The sequence below is a fragment of the Giraffa tippelskirchi genome, chromosome 13 (assembly GCF_054371585.1).
Source record: "Giraffa tippelskirchi isolate mGirTip1 chromosome 13, T2T-mGirTip1v1.2.pri, whole genome shotgun sequence".
NCBI lineage: Eukaryota > Metazoa > Chordata > Mammalia > Artiodactyla > Giraffidae > Giraffa > Giraffa tippelskirchi.
In genome coordinates this window covers 31,662,649-31,675,349 of record NC_137287.1, presented here as the reverse complement: position 1 = coordinate 31,675,349, position 12,701 = coordinate 31,662,649, and the positions used below count along the sequence as shown (strand labels likewise).

At 49.9% G+C, this 12,701-nt stretch overlaps 1 protein-coding gene across 23 annotated transcripts in view; it reads left to right on the top strand.

Annotated features, from left to right (window-relative positions):
• Positions 1–12,701, top strand: part of CLEC16A (C-type lectin domain containing 16A) — a 234,140-nt gene that overhangs the window by 82,043 nt on the left and 139,396 nt on the right. For all 23 annotated transcript variants that reach the window (XR_014073993.1, XR_014073992.1, XM_081560421.1 and 20 more), the window contains one exon: positions 11,526–11,648. Coding sequence is in view for 21 of the 23 variants with exons in the window: in XM_081560421.1 (XP_081416547.1) it covers positions 11,526–11,648 (123 nt within the window). In the remaining 2 variants the exon portion in view is untranslated. The remainder of the gene's footprint in view (positions 1–11,525; positions 11,649–12,701) is intronic.

Genomic DNA, 12,701 nt, shown 5'->3' with positions numbered 1-12,701 from the left:
GACGGCGGAGCTTGGTGGGCTGCCATCTATGGGGTCGCACAGAGTCGGACACGACTGAAGCGACTTAGCAGCATGTATTAGCATATCACCTCCCGTCCCTGTAGAACTGCATCATGCTGTTTAATCCCATGTCTGTGCCGTTGTTTGTTCTGCCGTCCCCTTATTGAGACCATTTCCAGGCTTTTCATACTCAAGATGGAACCAGCCACGGTGGCTCTTCTCCTGTATGTCACTGTGCTCGTGCAAGTGCATAGATCTAATCTGCAGTGTTAGTCTCTCAGTTGTGTCCGACTCTTTGCAACCCCATGGACTATAGCCCACCAGTCTCCTCTGTCCATGGAATTCTCCAGGCAAGAATACTGGAGTGGGTAGCCATTCCCTTCTCCAGGGGGTCTTCCCGACCCAGGGATCGAACCCGGGTCTCCTGCACTGCAAGCAGACTCTTTACCATCTGAGCTCCCAGGGAAGCCCAGAAGAAGCATGGCAGACTCCCTCTGACGTCTCCCTCCACAGTCCTGTTGACTCCCTTGGCTTCTTCGATCCCCTCCAGCTCTGGCTCAGTGCCTGACACACGAGAGCCCTCAGTTCCTGGGAATAAACAGAGCTCCAAGCATGACCCATGGAGTCTGTCTCACCTGTGGATCGCCTGCCATCTGTGCCCACTTCGCCCCAGATCTGCAGTCTGACCTCCTGCCCCTCACATGCTGGAGGCTTTGACCTGGGTGATTGAGCACCACCTTGAAATGTCTGTTTATGCCACACTCGTCACCCATAAATATACCCTGACCTCATCACACTTCCTGCCATTTCTGGTTCAGTTGAATTTGCCAGCCAAGTTTGAAACTGCCATGACCTTTAGCTCTTTCCCTCCTTTGATCCCAGCATTTAGTCATCAAATGTTGTCATTTCTCCCTCTTTGGGCTGTCTGATCAGCAGAATGTAACAGCACAATTCAGTGCCTGGGTCTAAGCTTAGTGCCGGTGGCGAGGACCAAAGGCAGGAGAGCAGGCGAGATCCTGAGTTTGTCACTCCAGTAGTTTTATCACAGCCTTCCGGAGGAGTCAACACATGGCCACTTCATAATCCATCCTCCACAGCACTGCCAGGCAATTCCCTGTAAGTCTGTGCTGTCCATGTCCTACCCCTGTTCAAAAACCTTTGGGGCCTTCTTCTCTCCCTTCAACTCCAACCTCCAGTAACCGGCCATTCTGAGTACCTGGATTGCACCCACCATCCTAACTTGATCTGATTCCCCTGACTTCCCATTGCAGACGCTTGGCCCTGGCCCAGGGATTCAGACTCTAAGTAGTGATTAACTCTTTCACAGAGATAAACTTGTAGTGACTATCATGGTACTCTTCAATATTCTTTTGGTTACAAGCCCCGGAAACCACCTCACATTAACAAAAAGAATTTTATGGGAAGGTCCCTGGGACAGCTCATGAGATCCAAGAAGTTGCTGAAAAGCCAAGGAAAGGGCAGGAACCAACCAACTCTGGGGACTTAAGGTAGATGGTGATTTGGGTCCAGCAGATCTCAGGCAGGGAGTCTGTCTCCATTCCTGTTTCAGATTGGTGGGCAAGAGATCTGATTGTTCCGGGTTGGTGATGGGTCGTACTCTGGAGCAGTCAGTTGTGACTGAGGGTGGGGTGGGTGGGGTCAGGGTCACATAGCACAGAGCTGGCCCCAGGGTGTTTCAGCTCTGTGTCTGGAACTGTTCCCAGAAAAGGGAACTTCTCTGGAAGCCTGGCAGCCACCTCAGTGAGTGCCAACACACCCACCTGTTCTTGGCTAGGCTTATACCTTCTTGTATCCATCTGTGTCTTTTCTTGCTGTTTTCTCTGCCCTGACATCACCACCTATTGAAATTATGTTTACCTGTCAAGGGCCTGCTCGGGAGTCACCTTATCCTGGAAGTTTCTCTGAGCCCTTCAGGTGATACACACTGTGGGTTATTATCCTTTAGTATGGCAGGCACATTTTACACTTTGCTGGATGTGATTTGCTAAAACTTTGTGAAGAATTTTTGCATTGATGTTTCTGAGTGTTATTGGTCTGTGGTCTCCCTGTAATTCTCTTGTTTTGTTTGCTTATGTTTACCTTATGGAATGAATGGGGAAATAGTCCGTCCTTCTGAATTTCCTGGAGGAGTTTTTGTAGAGCTGGTCTATTTCTTCCTTTACTATTTGGTGAAATTCACCAGTGAAGCCATCTGGGCCTGGGGTTTTCTTTGAGAAAAGTTTTTAAAGTACTCAATTTCCTTAGTAGATATAGAGCTGTTAAAGCTTATTTATTTTTTCTACACAAGTTCTGGTATCTTGTATCTTTCCAGGAATTTGTCATTTCATCTAAACTATTGAATTTATTGGTATAGACTTTTACTATGTTCCTTTATTATTCTCTTAATGTCTGTTGGATCTGTAGTGATGCCCCCTTTTAATCCATGGTATTTTTTTTTTCCTGATCAATTTGGCTAGAAATTTATCAATTTTATATTAATTTTATTGGTACTCTCAACTTTCTTTTGGTTTCAATGACTTTTCTCTATGATTTTTCTGTTTTATATTTTGTTAATTTCTGTTTTTTATTTTTAACCTTCAGCTGCTTACTTCAAATTTACTCTTTTTGTAGTTTCTTATGATGGAAGTTTAGATCATTGATTGCAAGATACAAATCATTACAAGATGAGCAACCAAAAAGTTTGCTCATGTTGTTCCTCTTTAGTCATATCTTCCCCATACCAGTCATTGATTTTTAAACCTTACTTTTTTGATAAAATACGAGTTTAATGCTGTGTCTGTCTCTCTAAGCACTGTTTTAGCTTCCTGCAATAAATTTTGATATATGCAGTTTAATTTTTATTTAGTTTAAAATATTTTACAATTTCTTTTTGTCTATTCTACCATCTGTGTAATTTCTCATCGTGTTTCTGTTATTGATTTTTCTTTGGTTTGATTTTTAGGTTATATTTTCTTTTTTTCCCTTTTCATGCTTTGTATTTTTTGATTGGCTGACAGTTGGTACAAATTTTATGTTGTTGGATACTGAATTCTTTCTCCCTTTCAGTATTTTTGGGCTTTGTCCTGGGACATGGTGAAGTTACTTGGAATCCATTAGATCTTTCTAGAGGCTTGCTTTTAAGCCTTGGTAGTGCTAGTCCAGAACAGCCTTTAGTCTCAGGCTCATTTGGTCCCAGTGTGGAGGCTGTCCACTTCTGAGGACTGTACTTGATAAGCCGTAATTAGGTGGCCCATCCTTGCAGGCCGGTGGAAATGTGAGTTCTTCTCATCCCTGAGTGAGCTCCAGGGGTTGTTCCACCCTCCTCCTCCCAGTAGGCCTTTGCCTTTCCTCACCTGCATGCCTTGGGGCAGAACTGAGCTGAAGCCTTGGAAGGAAGCCCCTGCAGATCCATGCGTCTCCCCCTTCTCTTCTGCTCTTTCCCATCAGTTCTAGCCACTTGCCTCTCTGAACTGCAGACTCTGCCTTCTCACCCCAGAGAGACCACGGGCTTCGTTCAGCTTCTGTGCTGAGGCCTGGAAGCTTTCCAGCCAGTGACCTGGAGCAATCCCGGGCCCCACTGCCTTTGTTTCTTCTCTCTCAGATTCCCCTCCTACGTTGCATGCTATCTTGCATGCTATCTTGTCCCGTGTGTCATAACTCCCGTCTAATATAGTTTGCCAACTCTTCTAGTTGCTTGAGTAAGGTAGGTAAATCCAGCCTCTCTTGGCTGGAAGCTATAACATTTAAAGAAGAACGTTTTATTGAGGTATAATTGATAAACAGTGAACTGCACATTTTTAAAGTGTGCAGTTTGATAAGCTTTGACACACATGTTCACCCGTGAAACCATCACCACAGTCAAGTGAGTGTACGTATCCATCACTCCAGACGTTCTCTCTTGCCCCTTTGTCACCCCTCTGCCCCTCTCTTCCCACAGCCCTCTCCCTAGGCAACTCTGAACTGCTCCCTGTCATTATAGCTTAGTCTGCACTCTCTAGAATTTTATATAAATAAGATCATGCAATATGTACTCTTGTTTTGGTCTGACTTCTTTCAGTTTGCATAATTAATTTGAGATTCGTTCATGTAGTTGTGTGTCTCAGTGGTTCCTTTCTTCTTACCTTTGAGTAATATTCCCCTATGTGAATGTACCAGTTTGTTTACCTATCCGTCTGTTAAAGCACATTTGGGTCGTTTCCAGTTTTTGACCATTACAAACAAATCTGCCATGAACATTGGTGTATAAGTCTCTGGACACATATTTGCATTTTTTTTCTTGGATAAATACTGAGGAGTGAAATAACTGAATCATATGACAAGTGTGTGTGTGTGTGTGTGTGTTTTTTCTTTTTTACAAACCCTCGTGTCGAGGGCTGACTTTCAATAGATCGCAGCGAGGGAGCTGCTCTGCTACGTATGAAACCCCGACCCAGAAGCAGGTCGTCTACGAATGGTTTAGCACCAGGTTCCCCACGAACGCGCGGTGCGTGACGGGCGAGGGGGCGGCCGCCTTTCCGGCCGTGTGTGTGTTTGTTTTTAAGAGACTGCCATGCTGTCTTCCAAAGCAGCTGTGTGATCTTACATACCACCATCAGTGCACAAGTGTTCCGTTGGCCTCATACCCTCACCAGTGGTTGGCACGGCCACCTTTTTATTTTAGTCGTTTTAATGGGTACGTGTAGTGGTGTCTTTTTGTGATTTTAATTTCCATTTCCCTAACAACTAATGGGGCTTCACAGTTGGCACTAGTGGTAAAGAACCCACCTGCCAGTGTAGGAGACGTTAAGAGATGCAGGTTCAATCCCTGGGTTGGGAAGATCCCCTGGAGGAGGGCATGGCAACGCACTCCAGTATTCTTGCTTGGAGAGAGAATCCCATGGGCAGAGGAGCCTAGCGGGCTACAGTCCATGGGGACACAGAGAGACACAACTGACGCGACTTAGCACACACACAATGCTTAATGATGTCGTATAGCTTTTTAAGTGTTTAGTCTACCATCTTCTTTGGTGAAGTATCTTTTCATATCCTTTGCCCATGTTTTAATGAACTGGCCACATTCTTACTGTTGAGTTTTGAGAGTTCTTTATATTCTAGATACAACTCCTGTATCAGATGTGTGTTGCAGAGATTTCCTCCCAGTCTATGGCTGGTCTTCTTTTCTTCACAATACCTTTAGAAGAGCGGGACTTTATTTCCATGAAGTTCCCACAGCACTTCTTTGTACTGCTTTTGCTCTGTATGTTTTCTCTCCCACTCTGGACGACTGGGCCTCTGAAAGCAGAGGCGTGTCTCTCTTGACAGCCTCCTGCCCTACATAGTACTGAGTACTCAGCTCAGCGCCTGGCACCTGGCCGGCGCTCTGGCAGAAGTTTCTGACTGACTGCCTCTGAGCCATGTGGCAGTCCCCCTGCACCGCTCTCTTCCTGGCGGCCTGTGCTCAGGGCCTCCACAGGGGGACTGCTGTTGGGGGGGGGGGGGTGCCCAGCTCCAGGGGGCCAGGGGGCACATGGACAAACTTTTACAGGGGGGCTGGCTTTGCTGACGAGCTTCCTTCCAGGAGCCCCAACGTGTGCTGTGAAATGGAAAAGCAGTGACTTACATATCACCCTCCTTCTTCCTTGATGTGGACGGAGAGATGACCCTGGTGAGGAGCCCACCTACCTCTCTTGTGTCTTCCTGAAAGAGTGGGACTCTATATTCGAGGGAATTTAATTCCTCCTTCCATTTCCTGCTAATGCTTTCCATTTATTTATTCATTCACCCTTCTGACAAGTATTTCTAAGGCCATTCTTAGGTGCCAGGCGCTGTGGTTAATATTGAGAACCCAGTGGTGAACCAAAGAGAGATTTTCTTGGAGGCGAGTGTGGCTGCTGTGGAGGGAGCAAGGCGAGGGTGGTGGAGGTGAAGGCAGTGTGACAGGTGTGATTTGTGAGTGTGGAGAAAGCCAAGGGTGCAGGGTCACCTGCCTGGGTGGTCTGGGGAGGCTTCTCTGAGGAACAGACATCAGAGCTGAGGCCTGAGAATGGGAAAGAGTCAGCCCCGCAAAGCTCTAGGGCAAGAAAGCTCTGGGCAAAGGGAGTAGCAGATGCAAAGGCCCTGGGGTAGAAAAGAGCTTACAGATCTGAGGGGCAAAAAGCAGTTGCTGGCCACGTGGGCAGGGACCAGATCATGGAGGATCTTAAAGGCCGGGAGAAGGAATTTAGAATTTATTCCAATTGCAGTGAGACACACCTAGAGGATTTTTTAAGTAGAAGAGTGACATAAGCAGATGGAAATTTTAGGGAGATTACCCTGGCTGCTAGATGGAGAGTGGGTCAGTGGAGAGTCGGGGGTGAGCTGTGTGGGGGAAAGCTGGGAGGCTTGTTAGGAAGCTGTTGCAGTAGTCCAGGTGGGAATAATGTGGATTGAATTATGGCACATTGGCCGTGGAGATGGAGACAACTGGAAGGTTTTACGATATATTTTGGAGTTAGAGCCAGGACAAGCTCATGATCTGGATGTAGGGGTTGAGTGAGATGGACATGGGGGTAGCTGTGTGTGGCCATTCACTAAGATGGGGAGCTTTGTTTTGGGTGGGAGGGGGCACCACAGGAAGAGTCTGGGTGATGCCCAGGGCCCCGCCTCCTGCCGCTGTGTAACCAGTGTTACCAAATCCAGAACCAGCGAGTGTGGGCTCTCGGGCAGGTTTGGAGAGGAATCTGGGGCATTAGTTCAGCACCCAGAGGCCCAGGTGCCTGGGGCATCCTCCGGGGAAACTGCCTCGGTGGGGCCTGGGGACTGTACCTGGTTTCTGCTCCATTCTGGCCTAGAGGCACATGGCTGCATTTGGTGGGGGCTGTTTGGTGGCGCTGGTAGGGGGTGGGTGTGTGGGTGGTTGATGTTTTGGTTAGGCAACAGGTTAGCTGCACTTAACCTTCAGCCTCTCTTTTCCAGATCTGTGCCCTCTCAGCAGGGCCCCTAATGAAATGGTCTCTTTCCGATAGATTTTTCATCATAAGACAATTTTAACATAAAAGCAATGTTAATAAAAACCAAATGTTAGCTCAGGCCTTCCAGTAAATCATAATAGATTAGATGCTGCACCAAAATGAATATCGCGCAGTGGAAAGGGTTGACCGGTTGGAGGGAGGCACTCGTTGTGAGTCAGTAGGGCCAGTAATGAACGCTGCTGGTTCCTGTCTGTAATAGCAGATTCAGTCCTCTGTCCTTTGTCAAGTCTGCAGGGCCCTGGCCCCGGGGGGGGGGGGGGGGGGGAGGGGAGTTTTGCAGCTTTGTCTTTTTAAAGGTTCCCCTACTCTACCCACCACCCTTTGATTCCTGCCCCCTCCATTTATCATTGTTTAGGAGAAGGATCTTGGGCTTTTGTTTTGCTGAGAAGTTGCTTGGAGCAAGGATGAGAGGTATGAGAAAGGTTGAAAGATAATAGGATAAAGGGAGGCTTTCGCCCTGCAGAAAACTGGCAAAATATCATTCTGGATCTCGACTGATACATAATCAGAACTGGAAGTACATTGGAAATAAGCCCAACATCTGGTTAGCTTTCGAAATAGTTGGTCTATAGTTTTCCAAAGCTGGCAGTGCTTGCGTGACTCTAGCCAAAGAGAGAGAAAGAAAAAACTTTTTGACCATGATTTTTACCTGGCATTGTTGTGCAGGTCTGTCTGTTCACTTCTTTTTATGTTACTTAGGTCTGGGTCTGTTCCACCCCTGTCCTGAATGGGGGCTTCCAGTAAGGAGAAAGAATCCAGAAGCCAGAACTCAGGGAAAACTTAGGAGCTAGTCACTGACATCACTGAACCTCGCCCTTCCCTTCTCTTTGGGATTCTTTGAGTGAGTTAGCTGGGAGTTGGGCCCCGCCTGCCCCCAGCCCCATGCTTGTTGGGTGGGAGCAAAGGCAAGGGAGACTGTTCTGGCTCACTGGCAGCAGGCTCTGACCCGGCAGGGAGGGAGCAAGGAAGCACGTGGTCTGCTGGAATCTGGACTTGCGAGCGCGGCTCCCCGGGCCACGTGAAGTGCATCTGGGGTTCTCTGGAATTTATCTGTCACTCGGCACTTAAGGGCTGAAGCAAAGAGGACAATATATTATCTACAGTGTTTATTTCAGTCAGAGGGAAATGACTAGCAAAGGAACTAGAGCCAGTTTGCAACAAAACCTGCTTCTCAGTGACTGGAAACCTGTGTGTGTGTGTGTGTATGTGTGTGTGTGTGTCTGCCTGTCTATCCGTTCATCTGCACACACGCTGGTTCACTTTCACATGCATATCTTTGTCATATCTTCAAGTTGACCTTGTTCATTCACAGCTGTCAGCCACTGTTTTGTTAGGACCCAGAAGAATGTCTTAGAAACCTAGAAACCGAGATGGGAGACAGAGAGAGATGGGGAGAGGATAAGGCACCTGGCCCAGCAGGAACTTTGGGGAAAGATCGGAGATTCTTTACAAAGTTTGCCTCGTGTTGTGTGACATGAGCCTGTTCTCTGCCTCATCTTGACTGATGGTAAAATCTACCACACAGAGGCTGACTTGCCACATGGAGTCTGTTTGGGGGAAAGTGCCAGAAGTGGGGAGATCACCTTGAGTGGCCAGGGGGACGGAGACCACTCCAGAGTTGGCTGGAGCACAAACACGTCATGTCACCTGCTAGCTGCCGCCCCAGGGGTCCTGGCAGCCAAGCCTTGGCAGTCCCTCCTGCCAGGGTCTACCCCATTACTTCCGCCCACAGCCCCTGGCCCTGCTCTCCCCGAGCTCTGCTGCACTCCCTGCCCTGCCCCTGGGCCTGGCACGACCTGGTTGTCCCTGGGCTGCTCACTGTTCAGAATCCAGTCCAAGCTGCTCGTCCCCTGTGCTGCCCCCAGACAGCCCAGCGTGCCTTCTTTGGGCCTTCTGAAATAGCTCGACGTTAGCTTGGTTAGGTTGTTTTCCAATCTCTTCTTTCCTCTTACAACACAGCTGATACGGAACTCCATTAAGCCATGTTCAAAGTAAAAATTCCCATCAGCACGTGGTGATGCCAAGTCACTATTGAACATGGGTCCTGACAGCAAGCCTGGGGCGGGCAGTTTCTGTGACCATTCCCATTGAACAAGGAGTCTGAGGGTCAAAGAGTTTAAGTATCAAAACAGAGTTCCTCTGGCAGCCTTCCGTCATGGCCCCCAGTGTGGCAGGAGCCTAGGAGGAGAGGGAGCTGGGGGAGGGGGAGCGCTGCCTTGCGGGCGGGTGCTGGCTGTCATCAGCCCAGAGTAGGCCCCTCTCATGCTGCTGCTGGTGGCGGCTCACTAGATGCCGCCCCTACCCCATCTGGATCCTGTCCACCTGGGGAATTATCCTGGTTCTGACTGTACCTCTAACATGGTCTGTGACTTTGGGGACACGGCTTATCCCTGGGCCTTAATTTCCTCCCTGAAGGAAGAGGGTGTGTTGGCATCTGGTCCTCTGAAGCCTAGACGTGTTTCAGTCCCCGGGGTTCCCCGCCTCCCAGAGAGTGGGGCTGAGGAAGGTCAGGATAACCTTGGCAGGTTTCTCTTCCTGTTGAGAGAAGATTTTGCCACAGATTTCCTCATTTTTGACAAATCCTAAGGGAGTTGGGGCAATAATGGGAAAGACAAAAATGGAACGCATCCTGGAAATGCAAGAGCTGGTCTGAGTCTGAGTGTCACAGGCCCTGCCGGCTGCCACCACGTTCCCCGGGGACCCAGCAGCTGGTTCCGTCTGCCATCTTTGAAGTGGGATGGTGGATGGAGGGGTCACGGAGCTGGGTGATACCCTGGACGGGCCAAGGAGCCATTTTTTTTCCCCAGAACCACTGACTGACAGTTTCCAGAGGGCCAGGAAGGAAGGAGTAGAGAGAGATTCACACGGTGTTGACATCTCGGGGGGAAAATAGAAAAACAACAAATGACAGAAGGATTTAGTCAACGTCCCTCCTGCCATTTAATAAGCCAGAACGCTTCAGAGTTAAGACATTTAGCATTAATGTGGGATACAGAACCAACAAATTCAATTTTCATCGCAATCAGATTTTTTTGACGAAGGCACGTCGGTGCGGTCATGAGAGAGGCAGCTGCCCACCTCCAGCCCGTGGGCCTCCCCCACTCGTGATATCTCCTTGGCATGACTTAGTCTCAGGTTCTGATCTGGAAGGAATTCAATAAAGCAAGATATATTGTTATGGTTTATTACGTCAACGTGTGAGCGTGGGAGTCACTTAGAATCCAGATGATCAGCTCTTCACTGCTATCCTCCACTATTTTGTCAAGGTTCTAAATGAAGCGTCATCTGGGACTCAAGGGGCCGTATTTCAAGAGTTCCCAGAAGTGCCACCTTCCCCCCTTTTGTAGAATAACAGGAAAAGACGTGCTTCAGGCACAAACAATCCTTCCGAGCTCCCCGGGCGTGGAGCAAGCGAAATGTTTGTTTCTGGGAGCTTTTCTGCGAGCATAGTTTTTCTTGCAGAGCCGCGCTAGACGAGAGGAGGCTTTGCATAACCTCTTGCCCCACAGTCGGCCTGCCGATGTGGCCCCAGTGGGTCGTCCTATCGCCCCAGCCCCCAGGTCCTGCTTTAGGAAAAGTGGCACTGAGTTCAGTTAGATTGAGCGTGTCGTCTCTGCTTCCCACCTCCTTTCCCTGTCTTGTCTTTCATCTTTGAAATGCAGTTATTAATAGATTTCACTGGGAGAAGAATGATCCCTCTGTGTCTTAAACACAGATCCGCTCTGTTGGTTTTGTCGTATCTGTGCCTTTCTGTGGGCCTGGCGGGGGCTGCTGCATGTGTGCTCGCCTCTCAGGGGCCCAGCTCGCCAGTCTGGTGTGAAGAACTGGAGGTGCGATCAGTGGGCATGACTGCAGGTTCCTTTGTGTTTGGTCTGTCCCCCCACCTCCGCTGTGGGACGTGTCTCACACAGTGGTGGCCTCAGGGGTTGGCAGACCAGCCCCAAAATGACAGCAAAGCCCAAGTTGCTCCTCTCCTACCCACTTCCCGCCCCCTCATTGTGCCCAGAAGCACGTTACCAGTCAGGCTAGTGTGACCTCAACACCTTACACTTACCTGCCCATCACCCTTTTTAACACAGAGTGGGCCTTAGTCTACAGTGAGCAAGCAACCAGTTCACCTTGTTTGGCTGAAACGTGAAAGCCTTGTTGCTGTCAGCATTGCAGCCATCCTGTTTACCCACTTATAAGTAGTGATGGAAAATGTATGCTTTAGGGGCTTCCCTGGTGGTCCAGTGGTTAGAACTCTGCACTTTTACTACCAGGGGCCCGGGTTCAATCCCTGGTTGGGGAACTAAGATCCCACAAGCTGCACGGCGGGGCTAAAACAGAAAGAAAATGTATGCTTTAATAATATATTTACCTAAGTTCCAGTTACAGAAAACTGAGGTGAGTCATAGCATGGGCAGTACCTGGTCGCGGCAGCAGTCAGGAAGGTGGACGGTGGACAGCCAAGGTTGAGGAAGCCAAGCTCGAAGGGGCCTTTCGGGACAAGGTAAGGCAGCTGTGCTGACAGCCGGCCCCTTCTCTCTGTTCCAGGCATGGATCCTGAGAAACTAGAGCGAATCCAGCTTCCAGTGCCCACTGCGGCTGAGAAGACCACCTACAACCACCTCCTGGCCGAAAGGCTCATCAGAATCATGAACAATGCGGCCCAGCCAGGTGCCCAGGCGTGCAGGCGGTTCCCGGGGGTGATGGAGTTGCAGGGACCAGGCCCCATACCGGCCCCAGGAGCCCCAGCTTCTAGACCTGGCTGTGCCAGGAATCCAGGCAGAGCTCAGCCGGTCTCCTGCTGCACACACACCCTGAGCCACCCACACCCTCCCGTCCAGCCTTGTCTTCATCCCGAGGTCTCCTCCTCTTCCCATACCCCGTGGTGTTTGTGCCAGACTCTCCCTCTCTTCTCCTTCCATACTCACTTCTGCTTTGGTCAGTTGTGCCAGTGTCTGCAGCCCTCCTCTCAGGGTGGCCGAGGCCACATTTGAGCATGAACTAGGCTGAGAGGGTGAGCGAAGGGGAAGGCTGGAAGGTGTGGGTTGGGTGCTCTTGATAATACGTGCCTGGTGTCAGCATAGTCCTGAGGCCTTGGCCAGCACTGACCTGCAGCCACAGCAAGGGCTGGGAAGAACAGGTGGAATGGAGTAGCGCAGCAGTCCTCACCTGGGGGCAGCATTGTCCCCAAGGGGCAGTGTCCAGAGACGTTCTTGGTTGTCACAGCTTGGAGAAGGGTGCTACTGGCAATCTGTAGGCAGAGGCTGGTGCTGCTCAGCACCCTACGGTGCACAGAACAGCCCCCAGAACAAAGGACTGTCCCTCCCCAAATGTTGGCAGTGCCAAGGTTGAGAAACCCTGACTGCAAGGCAGGATGAGAGATCATCAGGGTGTGAGTGAGAGCCCAGGAAAGGGCCCGATGCTCCCTGGTGGGGAGAGAACCGCTGAGCTGAGCTAGCAGGAGCAGTCTAGGCAGGGACCAGGGATGTGGTTGCAGGTGAGGGCTTCAGCAGTCAAGGGAAGTGGTGGCCAGAGCACAGTGTGACTGCCGGAGAGTGACCACAAGGGCTTGGAGAGCTGGGTCCACAGCCTAAAGGGTGATGTCAGGGTATCGGTAAATTCAACGGCTGTTTATTGAGCACCTCCTATATTCCAGCCTGTGTGTGCAAGTGATGAGGGTGCAGGAAGTAGGGGACACATGGACCCTATCCTCTGTGAAGTCCC